Here is a 21,151-nt window from a genome sequence, read left to right on the forward strand (position 1 = left end):
CAGCTTAATGTTTTTTTATACAATACAAGCCATATCATGAGCAAAATAAGCAGTTGACACCATGACTGCACCTTTCCACCTTGCAACTGCAGTGAACCAATGACAGTGTCATAAAAACGGATTCAGACAGCCAGGTATTCATTCGTCATCTAACCTGAGGAACCAATCCTGTCAGTGTGCAGGGACGGGAGGCGGGAAAAATAAACCAGAAACCTTGTCAGTACAGAGAGCGAGAGTTTACATCAGCACAACTGCAAACACTGAGTCAGCCACTGCCGCTCACAAGCTAACAAACATCATAAACAAACAAAAGACGCTGACTGTGACTGCCAGTCACCGATTTTGGTGCACAACACACTCCTGATCTGAGTCTGGGTCTGACTGAGACTCAAACATGTAGCTGAGTCTCTCCTGTGTTTCCTTTAACACTAACCATCTTGATACACACTGCTCAGTCACTGGTCACCAAAAACTTGTCAGCACAGAGAGCGAGAGTTTGCATTAGCACCGCCGCTAACACCGTGTTAGCCACTGCCAGCTACAAGCTAACAAACAACATAAACAAATGATTACACTTACCGTTCTGATACGTCTTCTAGTCGCCGATTTTGGTGCACAACAAACTCCTTTAAAAGCTCCTGAGTCTGGGTCTGACTGAGGCTCAGACATGTGGCAGAATCTGTTTCCTCCACTAATCGTCTTGATTGGCACTGCTGTTTCACCTGTGAACCTAGCGCGAGCAGCGCGTGGCACAAGGCCTGATCCACATTTCTCAATGAGGAAGTAAGTGTAGACGTGCTTCCAGCCCCAGTTTTTTATTAATTTTTTTTTAATTCATTATTTTTTCTGAAAACCATGTTAAACACAATATTAATCATAGCAGAGTATTTTTACATAATTTAAAACATGTCTGGAGATGAACTTAATTTCTTCAATTGTTATTGCCCTGCTCCCTTTTTTATTTAATGATCTTAATAAACAGGAAAAAAATGAATTGGTGATTCTGTGCTAAAGTTTGGGCACCATACTAAAAGTCAGCAATCTCCCCAGATTGCAAACACTGTTTGTATCCAGCTAAGAGTCTTTCTGCTCTTGAATTCTTGATTTAGGAATTTTCACATGCATGAATAATGACAGTCACACAGAGTATGATCTGCCGAGAAAACCTCACACAATAAACATAAAAACATTAAACATGGTTTGTAGATATCTGAATGACAGCAAGCAAAAGCAATTAACAGAGATTGCTAACCTACTTATCTTGAGCCTTGAAGTTGAACTTTAGGCATAAAACCAATTTGTAGTGATAACCACATAACCCAGAGAACTAAATGATCCACACCACTATCTTCTCGAAACACATCACTGCATAACAACATCAAATGGGCTTCTGACAAACATATGGACTTTGTCAGTTTTTGCACTCATATACGGCCCCATTCAGCGTGAGGTCAGTAGGCAGTTGTGTGCAACACTAAAATCTTTGTCTGTCCACATTTACACATTTGCTCCATATACTACATATACTACCCCGTGCTGTTTTGGAACCCTTCGTTTGACCCTCTGCTATCAGCCCCCTGGGAAGTGAGTGACAGCTTTTATATGCCATAACACATGTAACTGATATGAATTAACATGACTCTCCAGGAATGACACATCACTTTCCAAAAATATGTCTCAGGGACGCCCCTCTGAGTCAAAAGCAACTTTTATTTTCTTTTATTCCAAAAAGCCTTTTGACATAAACACAACTTCACTTCCATCATCTTTGGATCATTCAGCTAATTACACAAAAGTCACATTTGACAGGGCCAAATGAATTCACCAAAATCCACCAAAGTCATCACAAATATTGTCTTCATGGACCGTTTCACAGCCATTTACTAGTCAATCACACTGTCGACCAGTTCTGTCGTCGCAGCCCTGAGCGGTCTGATCCCAGAGCGACAATATGTTCTGGTCACATGGAGTGTATCGCTGCTGAAAAGGTCTCTTTTTCTGCCAATTAACATCCATGAGTGCGTCATTTCCAAGAAAAACCTCACATCGATCCAGTTCAACACAGCAGCTTGTTGCCATTGTGTTGGAGACATCTTTGCTAACAGCTGCGCCATGTAAGTGTAGCACTTACAACACCAAATGTGGGATGAAGTTTGGCCTTTAGTTGTTATCATTTGTTTCTTTCACAAGCTGTTTTGCAGGCAGGGACGATGGAATAAGCCTGCGTGACCCTTTCAGGCTTCTGACATGGAAATGTTCAAACGTTCAACCTCTCCAAATCATTGTATGTACTGTATGTAAAGTTTCCATGTTTGTTCATATCAACCTGGGGTGGAAAAATACCCTTGGGTCTGTAGGTCATGAAGCAATCAGGGAATAATTTTGAAGCAAATGCAAGAACTCTGGGAAAAATTAGTCATCTGTTCTGATCAAAATCATTTTTCGAGTAAAATAACTCAAGAAAACATAATTAATTCTTCCTTCAGTGACTTTATCCCGCTAAATGACGCAAAATATGTGTTTGAAAGACAAACAATGAGGTTCTGCCTTTACTGGCGGGGGCATGGATTGAAACAGAGCTGGGAGGGGGTTTCCTAAGTCAAAGACGGTTGGGAACCAGTGGTTTATATGACAGTATAATCATCGTCATATGGCTGTGACCTCCCAAAGGCATCCAGAGGTTATCCATGATTCGCTCAGATAATGAGCCTCATCACTTAGGCTGTCACCCTCTCTCCTCTGAGGCCCGGGATAATATTTGCAGCCAGCGATACATTGAGGAGCTAATCCCATGCAACACTGACCACTGTGCTACATTACTGTGTACGAATGAATGATTAGATACTTATTTAGCATAATATTGAAGTGCACTGTACTATGTGTGATCTGGAATTGAACTGAATGGCTTTACGGTCTTTGGTGCCGCTTCCAACTTCATTTAAATACACCTAAACAAATTTTCCCTAAAGTGCGTGTTGCCTTCATTATTTGATATTTTATCAGGCACCATGAAACACCAGGCCCACAATTCATTATCCTTCAACACTTCAAGTACTTACGAAATGACATGTCATTTATTTTTGGTTCCTGAGTAATGACTGTCATTACAAAAACAAAACAAAAGCTTGACCAAACAATTGCACTGGACAAATCTAGCTACAGAAATTTAAATGACGTAGATGTTCATTATTTGGCAAAACCTCTCTCATATTGTTTTAATAATTGTTAATCACTAGTGTCGGCTGCCTGCAGGACAAGTAGCAATCACTTGATGTGTTTGTGATGAATTTGTAACTCCAACATTTTTATGAAAAACCAAATGTTAGTCGTGCTGACTGAGAGGATTCCTTCATATTACTGGGACCCTTCAGCCTCTGTGTAAAATCAAAACCACAAAACTTTCAGTAGCATTGGCAGCTTGCTTTCTTTGGTTGAAATCAATTCTTCACGTATACAGTATGCACTGCAGATGGCTCATCGGTCGTCTTTGTCTCCCTAACCCTACTAACTTTTCCTCTTCTCTCCGTGCTGTTTCCCAGGTTCTTTCACAGTTGTGTTTAGATGCAGTCAGGGCACAGTGCCACCTGTCCAGGTAGGTGAGCTCTACAGGGGCACAGTCTGCGGTGCGAAGGGTCAGAGCCAGCACAACTGAACAGTAGAGGCTCCTGCTGAAGGCCACAGTGTCGACCCCAAGGATTGTAGGCAGGAAACAGGTGGTTGATTTCCGGCCCCACGCTGGAACAGCCTAGTCCAAGCCTACAAAATGGAAAATAGTGATAAGTTCAATTTTATAAAGTGCATCTATCAGCGTTCACATGCATCTCTTCGTTTCTTATTCAACATCTGTAGTATCGTTCTAATATTGCTCTGTTTTTTGGGGAGTAAGTCCCCACTGTGTGATGATGTTGTACAAGTTCCCAAAGTCTTAGACAATATGCTTGGTAATGTCTGCTGACCTCTCACCTGGTGAACGCGGAGGGACTGTTGAGGTGGTGAAACAGAGCAGGCTCACACACCAGGGAGGAGTGTCGGCACACACTCACACACGACTGGCCCAGGGGACCCAGGTGCACCCTTAGAGCACTTTCTGGTGGCCAAATAGGGACAGATTTACTGCAGAACTCCTACAGTGATTTATGATAACAGAGAAAAAAAGAAAGTTGACAACGATGAGAGTTTGAACCAAGCAAGATCTGAACGACTTCTCTTCTGTCTGTATGTGTCTGCCTCCAGTGGTGTGTAAATGCCTTTGAAACAATCTTGACTACAATATGTTAGTATTTCATCTTGTTTAGCAGTTCTAAACTAACTGTTCAGTGCCCTGCCTATTACATACAGATTAGCCTTTTAAATCAACAATTAAGATACTTGGCATTAATGACCACAAAGTTAATTTAGAATAAAGGTTTAGATATAGTTCATGCTGTATCAGAGGTGGATGACATCACTGCTAATAACTCAAGTTTTCTGAAAGGCCGATATCAGAGACATGTGTCGATAAAGCTTTACTGTATATGATTTGATTCTACGGATACAATCAATAGGTTTAAAAGGATATCCACTGCATTCTGAGATTTCTGTCTTCACACATTTCATAACAGACTGCAGGGCAGCGTCCTGTGACTCTGCAAGATCAGGGCCACTTCAAGAGTCTGGTGTGATGGGGGAGCACTCAATAATATTATGCCAGCCTTTCCGTGTATCTCTGCACCTGGTGAGTGATATAACCATGAACCCGCTCCAGCATTCCCTCACAGGTGAACTCTCGGGGGGTGAAAGGCTTCACCTGCAAAAACAAACAAAGTTTAGTGCTAATGTAACATATATTTGGGGAAGACAAGGCGTGTGTCTAGATATATGTATATACAGTATAACCATGAGTTTGTTGGCCGGAAGCTACCTCTGTGCTTAGAATAGCTTTGACTGCCTCTCGTACATCGGTGCTGTTGGTCATGTTCACAGTCCACACATGAGGTTTACCAATGAATTCTTCAGCATAAGGGTGCTGGGAGGAGATCTGTGATGCAAAGTTTTTACATGTTTTTTTAAATATTTTTTACTAAAACAAGAAACAGTGTTATTTCTCTAAAAAATTATGTGCAACATCTTTTCTCAATTCCCATGAGTTTGGGGTTTTTTCACTTTGAGGAGTTATACCTACCTGTCTTGTGGTGGGTTTGCCCTTGTAGAAGTCATTGTTGTCTGATGAGTGTGGTGGGTCAAATTGTGGTTGAAGGAAGATGCAGCCCAGAGCTATTGCCTCAATAGGAGCCGGACCCTCATAGGGAAAACCAAGGCCTACAAACACCTGCCGGGGAGGAGGGAAGCAGCATCTTAATGAGGGTCCATCATCAACAAGGCAGGACAAGAATACATGTCCACAATTCTGACCTTGGCTCTGCGGAGAAGTTGTAGGAAGTGTTCCTGAGTCAGCAGGCCATGGTTTCTGATAAAGCTGGGCAGATTAGAGGTGTGTCCTGGAGGCTGAAAGACTGTGGCATGGGTCTCCAGCTCCTCACTGATCACCTCCACATACTCAGATCTACCCTGGACACAAAGGGAAATCTTTAGCATTCATTGACATCTTTCTTCCTTGCTCACCATTTTTCCAAATGCATTATACCTTCCACATGTAGTCCTGTTTGCCGTAGACAACTGCTATCCTGTCTTTCCTGTGGATCTCTGGCTCCAGCTCCTCCTCTCTCACCTCCGCCCTCACTGCCTCCTCACTCGCAAAGCCCAGGAAGGAGTTATCAGGAGTGTGAGCTACAACAAAAACATAGAACAGAACATGAATTTTATCTGTGGTCTCAACTTGCACACAACACTGAAATCCCCCGTCACTAAATAACTATTCAACAAGAAAACTGAAAAAGATTTTTGAGATCAAGCTAAATTGCCTTTAAAGGTGCTATATGTAAGTTTTCTCTGATAACGATCGCTTGCCCAGAGCTTCAGGCTTTGTTGCATTTACAAGACAAGATGTTAGAACACGCACTCTAAGCTGCACTACTTCTTCATCCTCTCATGCTAAACTGAGGGCAAACTGGACGCTACACTATGGAAAAGTAGTATTACAAGACAGGCCAGGGTAGCTAGTTGGTACACTAACTTCAGTTGAAGAAAAGAAGCGAGACATATAGAAGCAAATCAAGAGTAAACACTGGCGTTGCTTTTCAACGCTGGAGACAAGTAAAGAAATTAAGTCTGATGCTGAACTTGCAAAGTTTTTCTAGACTGCAGTAAACAGCTGTTAATGCTAACATTGGCTGCGTAGCAATAGCAAAAGCTTATATATAGCACCTTTAAGCATGTGTATGTCTGTATGTTTTTCTATAGTATTAAATTACTTTATTTGTACGGAACAAAACTGGTCTTAAAGGTAGTCTAAATTCAGTTCTTAATTTACTAAAATATGACCACAGATGGTGAACGCCCGTGCACAGATCTTCCTTGAAGACATCAAAAGAGAGAAACCATTGTGGGAAACGTGACTGGAGGATCACAAGTTACTTTTGGACAGACATATCTGGCAACGCAGACCAAGATCACAGGTGAAAGCTAAGATTAAAATTTTGCTAGAGAGGAAAAACATACCATGCAGTATAAATCAGCTGTTAAAGGAAATGAGATTTCTACATATATGAGAGGTTGAGGTCGGGCTGTTTGGATAGGCAGCTGCCACCCTGCTGCCCTCCGACACACTCAGGGAGGTGTGAGAGATGAGTATTTACTTTACTAGGAATGTTCCAACAAAGGTGTGTGTGTGTGTGTGTGTGAGTGCTGTGTCAACACAATTCAGCGCCGCGAGAACACGTCCTACATATCTTCCATACACCCAACCCGCCTACTTCGTGTGCTGTGAGCTGTGTGTGTGTGTGTGTGTGTGTGTGTGGATGTGTGCGTGTGTGTGTGTGTCATTCTCTCCTGTCTCCAGGTACTTGTTTAAAAAGACTGTTGCCAGATCTCTCCTCATTCACCCTTAAAGCAGCACAGAATCCGCTCCTGGCTCAGTTCCATTTGTCGCTACTCGTCTCTCACACCTGTCCAGGTTCACTGCCTCACACACTCACCTATCAGATTAGCAGAGCTACGCAACGATACACTGACATGATCAACATTGTGCAGCTTGTGGGGGTTGGAGGAAAAGCTGTGAAGGAATGCAGTTCCTTTGGTTTCTTGGTTTCAGTCTTCTTGCTGTCTGTTTACAGTTCAGTGCAATCCTTCAGTCAACTATCTTCAAAACAGAAGCATAAATCCCCTGTTTGCTTTTCTCTCTAGCATCTTTCTCTTTCTTTCTTCTCTCTGTGTCTTTGTTTCTGTTTTGCTGTCTCTCTCTCCCTCTTTCTGCCCTTTCCACACCATCAGCTAACAGCCATCTCATTCTCCTCCTCCTCAGCAGCACAAATAAACAGTGTTTCAAGCTGAGGGATGAAGAGTGGCTCTCGGCCCAGTGTGTCCAGCTTGCCTCCATCTCCCGGCAGGGTGGGAAAGATGACAGGGAGAGGTGTTGGAATGAAAGCTCTGTCTGGGCACCAAGTTTATTTAACCTCAGCTATTAATCCTCTCACTGTGAGGACGCTTAGAGGAGTGTGTGTGAAGGATCAGCGCTGCGGCAGCAAGATATAAATATGTGCATGTGTGTGTGTATTTATATATATATACGTATATATGTTGACTGTTGACTTGACCACAAGTGCATTTCTGAACCAATGTTCTGTTCTTCACAGAGTCGCCATCATACAGTTATCACAGCTGTGGTCTCACACAGACAGTGAGTCACATGTTTGCATGATTGCAGGGTGTAAACACATTACATGATGCTGCTACTTGCCAGTATAATACAACTATATGCACACACACACACACACACAGACACACGCGCACACGCACAGACTTACGGAACATGGTCATGTATTGCAGAGGTTGGAGACCCCATCTGCCCCACAGTGTTTTATATCCGTGGCTATGAGCATAACTCCCCAGGTTAAAGGCAGGTTCAGTGCCAAAAGAATCCAGGATTCTGAAGCGGCACCTAGAACGATTTAAAGAACAGTTTATCACAAAAGAAATTTACTTCGAGTTTATAAACTTAGCAATGATCACATGAACACAAACAACTCAGTGTGTAATGCTTTTTGTCAGGCTTACAATGCCCTGGATGTTCTGGACAAATATCATGGCCAAAGAAGTCAGAGAAAGCTAACTAAGAATATTTTATCATTTTATATTTTTAAGTTGAAATGTCACACTGTGTGGTGTGAAATCACAGCATGTCTGCTCCACATTAAAACAGACTAATACAAGTTACATAAAATGGTCATAGAAGGGAAACGTTTTATGCTTCTTTTTTAACACTTGTGGCTAATTTATTTATGATAATAATTTAAGTGAAAGTCAGTCTTTACTTATCATTGTCAAATTTCTAAAAATATAAAATAAATATGTTTAATTAATAAGCAAATGGAACAATACTGTTATTAGATTAGTATGAGTTTAGAAATTGTGGTTGTACTGGTAATGCTGAAAAGCCAGTCCCATGGCTCCTTGAAGGTGAGCAAGGCCATGGTAGTCGGTATAGATGAGGTCAAAGGTCAGGGGCCTCTGGATTGGACAACTGCCTCGGCCAGGAGCAGCACCTATCAGGCTGGACCAGTCACAATAAATACACATAACACCAAGAACTGCTCAACATCATTCTGCACTGATCTTTGTCTCCCTCATCACTTCAGTGTAAAGTGGTTATAGACCAGACACCTATCAATATATATCATATATTAGTGATAGCAGATGTTGTTGCTTGTCAATGTAATCAATACTTTCCGAACAAACATGATAATGTAGTTGTAGATGAAAGCAGCCAGTAGTAGCAGAAGTGGTGGTAACCTGTGGAGTTGGTGCTGTGAGGTGCTGAAGGTTATGTTGTGGCCCAGGATTATCAGACAGGCACTGAGGTCTGCCCACTGGACCAGCTCCCCAAGAGGCCCCCCTCTTTCCACCATGGCTTCAAAACGCTGACCAACAGTCCCGGCCAGGGCACCCGGATACAGCAGCACCTGGATGACGGCACATTTTAAAGTCCAAAACACAACAGGTGCTGTATATTATTTTATATTCTCATTTCTTTACTTCCATTGCTTTCCTAAGCTTAAGTCTCTGTAGACTATGGTATCAACTTCCAAAAGGTATGATATAATAAATTACATTCAGTGAAGTTGTGAGTATAAAATAAATTGTTTAACATGTTTTATCTAAAGAGAAGCTGAATATTTTAATACAAGAAATGTGCTTAGCGTCTACACACTAACACTCTGAAATCTAAACATATGATGGAATTAATTTAGCTTCTGTGTTCTCCTCAAAATCCAAAAATAAAAACTAGATGATACTCATCAGAATGACCTGCTGCTCGTACCCTCATCTGGTTGGAGACTGTCTTGTTGCTGTTGTGCCCCATCCTCAGACCAGCCTGTATCCACTGTTCAGACATCCTGTCCACTCTGGACCGGATGAAGTCTATTGCAGGACCACTGTTGTTGCCGATGACTTCATACAGTTGGCTTAGAGACGTTCGTATCTCAGCCTGTGAGCAATCAAAATGTGAAACTCATGTATGAACATGTGATAGGAATCATGGCAGAATAGTGTTTTGGTAAACTAGATCCTCTCAAGATCATTCTGCATTCATACTGCGGTACTACACAATGACATGAACTTGATGTGAATGTACCTTTTCTGTATAAGTGTGAGGTTTCTTGTGCCATGGCAGTGCAGAGTGGTTCCTCCCGAGGTGAGGGGGGCAAAAGTCTTCTATTTGGCTTAGGTAAGTCAATATGGAGCAGGTGCTACCATCCACCCCATAAAATGCATAGCAGGGGTCTGACTGCCAGCGTGACTGCAGGAACTGCAAGAGAGACAGATGTTAGGTTGATATATACTCATAGAGTCTATAATACAAATATATGCTCCAGTATACTGTCCTATTATTGTCATTATCATTAAAATGATATTCCAGCACAAACCTGCTCATATACTGAGAAATAAATATCAAACTGCAAATATTAAGCCGTTTATTACAGCCATAACAGTGCACACACAGCCCTGAAGTTCATGCTACCACATATATTTCCACTTTCTCACCTCCACTTTTTCGGCACACACCGGATACGCAGAATCCATTGGCACCTCACACTCATTTGGCCCTATGGGTAAGATATTCGCCGTCACACAGTTTTTCTTGTAGAGGCCATTTTGAATGCATCGTTATTCATCGTCAGTCAAGGTTTTAGTAACAAAAAGCGCATTGTAGAGTTAACTCAATGTGGGTAATGCAGAACAGTGGATAATAACTTTGATATACAATCTCTCAACTAAAATGTGAATAGCAGCCACCAGCACGATGTATAGTGCTGCCATGCATGTAAGAGGCATTAGAGTAGAGGCAGTGTGTTCTCAGAGGCCCTTTCCCGTAAGCCCCCCCACCATCTCTAGTCAATGTCAATCAACTGGAATGAGCACACACACACACACACACATACACACGCACACACTTACATGAACACACTCACACACACCTGACCCACCTGCCTCCTACCAAACATTCACTTTTACAATGCTAGCATTTGCCAAAATACACAGTCCTTAGCTGTGTAAAACAACCTAGTAAAAAGGAAAAGAGAGGGGAAAAAAAAGATAAGAAAACCCGTAGGCATAGCTGAGGTGTGAAAGCCTAAAAACAGTGATATGCTGTAGGAGCACGGCTGAAAAGAAAAAAGTGCTCCCGCTGCAAAAACAAGGGTATGAGCAGACAAGCTGGTGAAAGGACTCCGGGGTAATTCAGTCATATTTTATGGTGTGAGGTAATGTGAGAGGAAGAGGGTGAGGGGTGAGCAGGCTGGTGATGGGGAAGTGTGTGTTTGTGTGCATGCGGGTGGCATGGGGTGTGCATACAGTAAAGTATGTGTGTGCATGTCGACAAGTGTGTGTCCTCACATATGCACGGTATGGTGTCTGTGTGGCCCGAGCTTTATGAATTCCCTTTTTCAGGGAAGGAGGTTACACATGCACCCACTCATCCGTTCCTCTCACACACTCTAACACACACACACACACACACACAACCCTTCGCGTGCCAACCAGGGTGTGTAACCCAGCTCTCACCTGACACCTCTCAGGAGGGTCGTAGTGTAGATGTAAACTTTTTTTCCTCCCCACGGCCAGTTGATTGGCGCTGGCTCTGTGGGACTTGTTAAACTTCTATTCAAGGACTTCATCCCCCATAACCACCTGTACCTACTGCCCTTTAACCCCCCCATTCACACCCTCCACTATCACAGCTTGTTAATTTCACTGTGTGGTTAACCTCTATTGAGGCTATGAACCGTGCATTTGGCTCAGAGTATCACACTACCACTGCAGGCAACCACAGAAAAGCTTGCAATTGACCAATAATTGAAGCTGGCGGAGTGTATTTATTTGGTGCAGAATATTAAAGCATGTTATAACTGGAACAAACCCTAAAATCTCTGTATTAACTTGGACAATGAGTTGCTTTTAGTAAAGTACATGGTAAAATGAAGCTAAAGGGATTTGAGTGTAACAGCCTAATACACCTGTTTTATCGCTCTAAATCGAAATACAAAAACTGTCTCTGTAACTCTTTATTCAGAGGAAAGTTGGCAAACAGAGAGCAGATATTTTTCCTACCTTATCCTTCATATCATAGAGCATTAAGGTTGGTAACCATGAGCATGCTGCATACAGTTTATTGACATCTTATCTCATGATTTCTGGTTATTTAAGTTAAAATTTTTCAAAAATAAAAAGCCTGAAAGATGCGCACTTAAAAGCGTCTTCTCATTAACTCTCATTTGATATATCCAGTCCTCCAAGACAAATCAAATAAACATGTAAAATCAAACAAACTCTCCTAAAAATAATAAAATAACACATTCATCGAGACGAGCTTTATGTGATAAATGTCTGGGCTTTACCTATGTGTGCTCTGTCATCGTGCGGTGGCGGAGTGTGAGACTGATGGTGATGGTGGTGATGACGGCTGAGCTGATCAAGCTTCTGGGACACTCTCTTCAGCTCCCTCTCTACCAGGCGGGCCAAGCCTTGTTGGTCCTGTCTAAAGCTGGAAAACAAATGCAAACTAACAGGTAACCAAACACTGCACACTGTATGCATGTATACAATCTATTTCTATACTGTATACACAGCTCCAATAACACCGAGTCACATCTGTATTCATGTGTCCCGAGATCCGTAAACAAGGTGGTGTAGTCCAAAGATATGCAGGTTAGGTTAACTGACGACTCTAAATTGCCCATAGGTGTGAAAGTGAGTGTGAATGGTTGTTTGTTTCTAGGTGTCAGCCCTGTGATATAGACTGGCGACCTGTCCAAAGTGTACCCCACCCAATCCCAGCTACGACCCTCAAAGGATAAGCGGTGCAGCTAATGGATGGAAGGATGGAGATCCGTATATGTTTTTAAATAATAGTTGTTATTGAATACCTCTGCAGTAGCAGATTGACATCCTCTCTGGTCAGCTGGGTGACATCTCTCTCTCTGCTCAGCCTCTGCACCTGAGTGCTCAAAGCCTCCAATCGCAGAGCCAGCCGACGAAAGCCAAGACCACGCTGACCTATGACAAAATAAATACATACAACATGTATGTACAGTATCATATGCTCCCCCCTATCCTCACGTTTAAGCATTGAAACTGTGTGTTATATCATAGCAAATCTTCTCCTGAATAGGAAATCTTGTTCTGTGTGTCATGTGAAACAGCAGGGTTATATGACGCTGTTTTCTTAACTTGATGTGCTGCAAATGAAGCAGCAATTGTGGTCATGTGTATTTTCCACATTCCATTTAGAGGGTAACGTCATTTAATTATTTTTACAGAGGTACATTTTCCACAAGAACAATTTTATGGCAGATAGAGATGGTAATCAGTCATCATTTTTAAAAGCAAATATTGAGGAAATTATGACTGGAGCTTTGTGGTCATCTCCCATTAAACACACACATACACACCGAGGCGTACACTCATATAGACATAGTGTATGCATATGTTTTTGTGAATGTTTCCACAGACACCTTCATGGTTGAAGTTAATGCAAATTGCTGACCTCATATACTGTGGAAACGTCAGTTTAAAGTCAGGTGTTATGCGTTCACTAACTCAGTAGTTCCCTACCACTTTTGTGGTTTGTGGCCTCTTAAAACAAACGTCTCCGTGCGACCCCTCACCAAAGGTTATGGCCTTCATGCAGGCTCAAGTTGCGAGCATCGAGCAGTGTTTTTTTTCTTTCTAATTTTAATATGACCCAATTTATCTTGGAACCTCTTGTGGGGTCATGAGCCCCAGGTTGGGAACCACCGCCTTAATCAGTAATAAAACACTTCTAACATTCACGAGACCCACTGTCAAAAACATTCATCTCCGTAGAAGGTGGGTTACAGTGTCTAAATGAAACCTATAGCTCTTTTGTTTGCTCTGATAGGCCTTCCAGTGTCGTGCTGGACTGACCTGAGGTGGGGGCGTTCACAGTTAAGCTCTCTGTCAGACAATCTGCTGCAGTTACCAGACAGGTTGTTTGTGAGGTGGGGGTCGCTGGTGGAGTTATAGGGTTGATTTGTTGTCAGAATACGGATCTCCTTGGGGATGGAGCTTTACCCTGTGATACACAGTAAAAACCCCACAGACTGGTGACGTCACTTCATCTCTGTTTGCTCAGCTGACTATCAGCATATCACTACCTACGTTCCCTGGGGCCCTTTGGGCACAGAGGCAATGAAAGGTGAATGGGAGAAAAGAGGTGGGATCCTGTGACAACTTAATGCCAACTATATGCCCAAGCTTGTAAAGGCCTATATATATATGCAGCTTATAAAATTATACGTGTGTGGGTATACATGTGTATGTGTGTATAACCCTTGCTTACTTGCCATATTACATACTAGAGAATATAAGATGTTTCTGCACACTCACATCACATGGAGACATACAACAGATATACAACATAGTCCTCATGTGCTTTCACAGCTCAATAATACTTTTTAACAAAATAATTATAGTCTACTGATATAAATGTCCTTGTGTCAGCGCCAACATTTCTTTTTCTTAGAGGAAATCTACCATTAAAAAGGCAGTTCTGTTGTCTACTGTTGCATCCTGTTATCCTGTTAAAATAAACAGAATTATAGTTATGTAGGTGGCCATCATCTTTTTTTTCTAAAACAGGCAAATTTCTATGAGATGTAACTGAAATTCACTCATGTCACTGCCAGATGTGTGGCAGGAAAAGCTAATTTTAGGATTAAATATAACCTCAAATTGCCTGGTAAGATGGAGGATTTGTCACAGACTGATTGAAAACTGAGCATTTGGTGATAAATTTGAGCCGGATTAACTGTGCGCGCTGACCAACAGCATCCCACATGTGGTATATTTTTCAACACAATCATTGTGGCTATTGGGGGCCATTTGTATACACGCTGTGGTGGGTCCTCAAAGCACGGAGCAATTGTGGGTCTGTGGCTGAAAAGCACCGGTGGATTACATTGTCTGCTAAAAACAATTTTCCTAGAATTTGAGGAGGAATGGACGAGGATGTTTAGATAAAAAGTCATCTTTTTTAATTATATTTTGAAACTGTTTCAGTGGTGGCCAGATTGTCCAAATCTGGACAAAGTTCTGTTCTTTTTTTAGTTAAATCTGTGTCTGACTTTAGAAATAAATGTTATGCACAAATGGGTTCCTTTATACGGTTCTGTCAGTTTCATATAATTCAGAAGTAAATTCTTTTTACATAAGATAGTTATATAAATGAAATGCATCATTTATCTTTTTTTTTTTGTAACGGGTCTGACTGAAGAGGGAAACATAATCTGTTATTATCAAAATAATGCAGACACCATTCAATTATTAAATCAAAAATACAATTACGTTTTTATTCAGAGACCGCTGAACTACTTCAAACACTAAATGCAGCTTTTGAAGTGTATTTCCGAAATGCCCCTGATGATGTTTAGGAATGGCTCATTGATCAAAAACTCTGCAGGCACAGTGCCAGAATATGCAAATTTTTTCATCGGGTGCATAAAAAAGACATTCTGGAGGAGATTGTTGACAACATGTCTCTTCTTTATAAACCAGGAAAAAGGTTTTGCCCAAACAATCCTGTCCTCGGCCCCCTTAAATACCCTCCCTCAGGTAAACAGTTTAGCCAGACAATTGAATTGAACATGGGTATATCTCGGCCACAAACCCACAACTGTGAGACACATGGGAGGACCCACCACGAATTGTGAGCAAAGCTTCACCTAACATTGGGAAGACAGTCAGATGAGGTCTTATCCCTCATAAGACTCAGTACACTTCACCAGATGTGCAGATGAAAAAAGCCACATTTCTCCAGTCAGTGCTCAATGTCATGACATCTCATTACATCTGACTTTGTTCTATAATTTCATTTATCTGTGATATTTTCATTTGATTCACTTTACTCTCAATCCGTGATACCATGGCTATGTGGGCGTATGAATACATGGATGTTTTTACATTTATGCTATTAAAAAGGTTAAGGCCTTTGTTTTAACAAACACAGATCAGCCCAGTTAAACCACATATATGTCCATGTGTGTGTGAGTTACCCTGTTCCTCAGGTGACCTCCCGGCAGGTTCATCCTTGGCAATCTCAAGTGGCACCCAGAGGCTCTGCAGCAGCAGGGTGAACACTGACAGGCACAGACAGAGCACCAAGCAACCACTAGAGGGCACAATACACAGAGAAACCTCTTCAAATGTTACAGCAAACAGCATTCAGCACATCAGTGGTTCTGAGGTGTTTTTGTCTGACGTGCCTCCACAGCCCACAGTCACATGAACTGAAGTATCCACTGACTGACTCCACCCAAATCTGTTTATTTGAACTGATTTCAAGATGGATGTTATTTAATGCACTTCTATATAAAAGTGGGCATCTGTGCTAGTTACCACCTTGGAGTGGAACATTTCAACCCTTTATCTATCAGTTTTAGCTAACTGTCAAATATTTACTCTATACTTTTAGCTATCCGTTTCAACTGTCTATTACTTTAAGTCATTTTAATCATTACTCCATTACTTTTAGCCAACCATTTAAACTGCATATTGTTTCAACAATATCCATGACTTTTAGCTATTTCAGCTATTTTATCTTTAGCCAACTAACTGTTATCCATCACTTTTAATTATAGGCCTATATTTCAACTTTTAGCTGTACTGTTTATCCATCACTATTTGTTAACTATTTCAACAATATATTTATTTCATTTGCAAGCTATTTGAACTTTTAGCCATCTATTTATCGATTACTTTAAGATAACGGTTTAGACTTTTCTGCTGGGTAGCAAATAAGTTTTCAGCACATTCCCAATTTCAGGTGTTACAGCTGACTCATTATATAGTTTTAATCAAATCATAATTTCCGTGTTCTCAAAGGAGTTTAACTTCCAACTGCAAAATTACCCCCAGGGATCTTTCTTGGTCGTATACAATATAAAATGGAGCCTGAAAATGGAAGCTCATGCCTGATTTTTTGCATCATATTTTTCTAATAAACACAGCAGTATATGCAATAGAGCAAACAACCCCATGTCATTATCATATTTCTTTGTATGCTTATTGACCACATATCAGACATGACATAAAAGGTATTTTTTAATAATCTGTGTCATACCCAACCAGTTAAATCTCCTTTTAACTTCATAGATTTGATTTTAACAGCAGACCTAATGCAATAAAAACTTACAGCCTGACTCTGCCTTTCACCGAATGCACTGAGAAAGTGGACAACTAAATTGTTCCATTACTTCAAGCGAGGAGACCCTAGTGTGTCAAAACGAATATCTGAAGCATGATGTGCCATTATAGCATGTGTCTGCTCATTGCTCACATGGGAGCCCAGCTTTGGGTTTAACTGGTGCAGAGCAATCACTTCATTCTCACTTTCATCAGGCCAGTAAACCCACCAGCCCTCATCCAGAGAAACATGGTGTAGCCAATCTCAAGTACATATACAAACAGTTTCAAGGCTCTCCTAGTAACTATAAAGCTCCAGATTCTCATCCAAGCACATTATTTCAATTCAATTCTATTAGTCTGCATTTCATCAAAGCTGTCAGAGCACTCATCAAAACATCACTTGTATTTGGTTGAGGGTATAAACAGAAAAGCAGCACCCCTGTAAACTGCACAGGGGAGGGGGGGTGTCATATTAAAACGTATTACTATGTGATAGTTGGCCTTAATTTCTACTGCAGGTTGTACATGCTGGGGAGATTAAGCTCCACATAAAAAGCAGACATGATAATGAATATAATCAATTATACATTACACTGTGCTTTCTCAACAAGCCCAGCAGTCACTGTGAGGTGACACTTGAACTTATTAGCTGTCAAAATGAGAACAACAATTGCCTTTTTGTTTTTGCTCTCAGCTAGTTAAAGTGACTACAGCAAAATGGACACTGTGAGCCAGCCAAGGATGAGGTGAGGTGCATCAGTTACTTTCTACCATACATCGTTACTACTTCTCTTCACTGATTAGCCACTGATCTCATGATGCCGAGCCTTACCTGCGTGGTCGCAGTGCAACACGCATGGCCCTCTGTTTACAGGATGTTGGATGTCACTGTCAAAAAAAAGCACAGTACAAATACCAGTAAGTGAACCATGCTCAGTAATAAATGTATAGCTTGGTTGTGCGCAGAGAAAAACATCTAATTCTTACACAATTACATTTTCCACTTCCATATTTGGGTTTAAGCACTAAAGATCCATTGTAGTTTCTTTTCAAATTGCAGATGAATGGTCACATTTTCCACATGAATTGCATCAATAAAGTCTCTAGGCGTAAATAGATTTTATAGTAATGCTATTGGCAGCATGACTGGTTATGAAAGCCTTTTCAGCTTGTGGTCTTTCTGTGTTGGTGTTCAACGTGTTCATTAGACTGATGGAAATACTCAACATAAACATAATAAAACTGCTGTCACCAAACTCTTGTTCTGCATCAGTGTGAGACAGATACAGAGATGGTTCAATAGTTTGGTGTACAAGACAATCCAGCACATGGACTACCACACACACACACACACACACACACACACACACACACACACACACACACACACACACACACACAGAAACACACACATCCTCACCTCCTTGGGTCTCCATCCCAACCCACTGGCAACCATCAGGCCTGTTGTCAAAACACACAAACTATGAGAAAATAAAGTTGGGGCTGGGGAGTATCTTGCCTCCTTTTTTTGTCTCTTTTCGATCTCTTTCCCTCCTTCTCTGGCCGTGCCTTTTCTCTGTCTCAGGGCCTATGGGTAGGCATCCTGTGGTTGTCAAGGTAACCTGACTCCCTTTTAAAGAAAACAATACCCAGAGTGCTGCTTAGGCCTTTCACAGATACAATGGAGACCACGCTATTGGGTGACACAGTTTCTTTCAGTCTCACTGGCTAGACTAAAGCCTTAGCTGTGAATTGATACTGAAGAAGGAAGCTCATTTAAATAGCTCAAATGGTGCAAACCTTTGCCTTTGAATACACAATACAAACAAAAGATGGTAAAAATTTAATGATAGTAACAATGATACTGATAATAATAGACTGAAGGAAATACCCAGTGGAAACTGTGTAGATAACAATTACAGAATAAGTTGTAATTCTGACTTAGTGTGTTGTAACACAATTGCCAGATAATTCAGTCAGGAATACATTTATTTCTTTGGAGGTTTCATTTTGGTGACAAATGAATAGATGAAGTGTAAAAAGCAATGCCGAGTTATCTAAAGGTCTCACCTTTTAAGGACAAACATGCTTCACTGACCCTCAAGAGTTCATATTTTCAGTCGGATTACTCATGATAATGATTTACTAAATCATACATGATGACAAGGCACTAAAATCACCTACTCTATTTTTGGAAACAAAAATCACCACAGATCAGACGAGAGTCTCATAGATACCTGAAGACTGCACCATAGTGCCAAGGTGCTCTTGTCGGACAGAACCTGTGTGGGGACGTGAGAAAAGAAAATCAAATGTTTTCTCAAAACACTGAAAAAATCCAACTCTCAGTACTCGTGTGGGTCGCTCGTGTGGGAATCTCTAAAACATGTTTTAAAAAATGTATTTTCTTGTTTTCATTGGCACAACACACAGTAATGTGTGTCACATGAGGAAGTATAGATCAGAACTGAATACATTCCTGGAGGAGATGAACTCTGTGTAATACTGAAATACTTTTGCAGAAAAAGATGAGGGAAACAAAAATGGTATTGTGATCTATTTAAAGTTTCCCTCTGAAAATAGTGATCATGAGAACGGACATGCAACAGTAATTAGCCGGGCTACAGATCACCGTGACATACAGCATACCAAAAGTTTCCACACCACTTAACTAGTTAACAACATCCCATCTGGACAGAGAAAGATCAGGGCACATATGTCACTTGAGGAAGGATTATCTTGCTCCATCAGAGATAAAGAGAGAATGTACCAATTTCTTTCAAAATAGGCCATGAACGCAATTGGCTGTCGACTTAGAGGTCTGTGTGTCACACTGTGTCTTGCCACAGTGGTAAGTAAGCAACCACAACATTGAACCCTGGTTGGCTGACAGCACCAGCTCCTCAGCAGAGGTAAACCTTTCCAGTGAAGATGCCAGGTCAAATGCATGCAACACTGATCAAACCATTCTTTGAACATTGCAGGACTCTTTCTACCTGCTATAAGCTCATCTGTCACTTGTGGACAGGGGCCTTTGATTCTCACAAATTATTGATTTTTAGCTGACTTAAATGATTAATGGATTAGCAAAATCATAATTCATTCATTTTTTTGTGGATTCATCTTTTTTTCCGTTTGTATACATTCAGAGAAAGCAATCTGAACATCCCTACAGTACTTGCAGTACATATTCCCATCTGCTACAGTGCAGCCATAGCCAGGAACAGTTGTAGGTTTAGTGCCTTGCTCAAAGACAGTTGCTGACAGAAAATAGCATTGCACACTCACTTTGCCTGCCCGCATTTTCCCAGTCAGCTCACTCCAGTCCAGTTCTTTAATCTCTCTATGCTACTGATGTCTGTTTAATTGCCTAAACTTCATTGAATCAAAAAATCAGTGTTTTGCTGGAATGGAGCTGCTCTGGCTGGCACATAATTGCCAGGCAAACATGATGCTTACTGGTCGAACCCTGTATTTCAGGCCCTGCTTCTATTATAAAATACACACTGTCTTACTTATGTGTATGTACGGAACGTATATGTATATATACAAGTCTGTGTCTATGCCTCTGTTCATCTGCGCACAAGTGTGCGCATGTGTGTATACGTGTGAGATCAGGTGGAGTGGGAGGGAACTGGACGCTGATGTCATGCAGTGTGTGGGAGCGGAAGGATTTGATGAGCATAAACCTCCATAAGCTAGGACCTAAAGGCTTACTGGCTTTACACCCATCTGTCTCTCTCTCTCTCTCTCTCTCTCTCTCTCTCTCTCTCTCTCTTGCTCTCTCTCTCTCTCTGTCATACACACACACACACACACACACACACACAAACACACAGACATACACACACACAAACACACACTGACGGTCTTTCATACTCACCCACCACTTTTCTCATTTTTCTTCTTTTCGTAATCACAATCAAACACAAATACATGCTAACATGCACAAAACAAATGAAATATGAAATCATCATAATGATATGGTGTTCCTACAGGATTAGGATGCTCTGCCTACCTCATGTGACACAGCTGCGCTCTTCTTTCCCACACACTTCTGTGCCAAATTGATCAGCAGTAGCTGTTTAAAGTAAACTAGTCATAGGTTGTGGACGCCACGGGTGGAACTCAGCTTCAAATGAAACAAAACACATTCATTAGCACACAGAACATTCATACTGTCTAAAGGTATGTAAGGTGCTGAGATGTGCGTGGATTTGTCTTGTAGTATTTTGGGTGGAAAACTCCCTCTGCTCACACATTTGCATACAACCTGTGTTAGTGTACAACCTTACAGTAGATGGATACTTAAGTGTAATAAAAGTGGCTGGTTTGGTTTGGGATTACAGAG

General features: G+C 41.3%; 1 protein-coding gene across 1 annotated transcript; it reads right to left on the reverse strand.

Moving 5' to 3' along the window:
- Positions 1-3,451: 3,451 nt before the first annotated feature.
- Positions 3,452-12,007, reverse strand: LOC111220335 (alpha-1,6-mannosylglycoprotein 6-beta-N-acetylglucosaminyltransferase B-like). The gene is made up of 14 exons (XM_022743394.1): positions 11,994-12,007; positions 10,141-10,202; positions 9,731-9,904; positions 9,416-9,583; positions 8,887-9,056; positions 8,516-8,647; positions 7,902-8,035; positions 5,624-5,766; positions 5,392-5,547; positions 5,162-5,308; positions 4,901-5,017; positions 4,712-4,786; positions 3,964-4,124; positions 3,452-3,756 (listed from the first exon to the last, which is right to left on the reverse strand). Exons 2-14 carry the CDS (start codon positions 10,177-10,179, stop codon positions 3,558-3,560), a joined length of 1,815 nt encoding a protein of 604 aa, XP_022599115.1. The 5' UTR covers positions 10,180-10,202; positions 11,994-12,007; the 3' UTR covers positions 3,452-3,557.
- Positions 12,008-21,151: the final 9,144 nt, after the last annotated feature.

Source organism: Seriola dumerili, unplaced genomic scaffold (genome assembly GCF_002260705.1).
Source record: "Seriola dumerili isolate Sdu_G_001 unplaced genomic scaffold, Sdu_1.0 BDQW01000068.1, whole genome shotgun sequence".
NCBI classification, from domain to species: domain Eukaryota; kingdom Metazoa; phylum Chordata; class Actinopteri; order Carangiformes; family Carangidae; genus Seriola; species Seriola dumerili.

What these genes read in the sequence shown, in the direction of transcription:
- LOC111220335 (XM_022743394.1), bottom strand. Translation starts at nt 10,179, where the DNA reads ATGGATTCTGCGTATCCGGTGTGTGCCGAAAAAGTGGAG. An exon ending in AAGCTATTCTAAGCACAGAG is followed by an intron (nt 4,787 to 4,900) that starts GTAGCTTCCGGC and finishes TTGTTTTTGCAG; the next exon opens with GTGAAGCCTTTCACCCCCCG. An exon ending in AGTCCCTCCGCGTTCACCAG is followed by an intron (nt 3,757 to 3,963) that starts GTGAGAGGTCAG and finishes TCCATTTTGTAG; the next exon opens with GCTTGGACTAGGCTGTTCCA.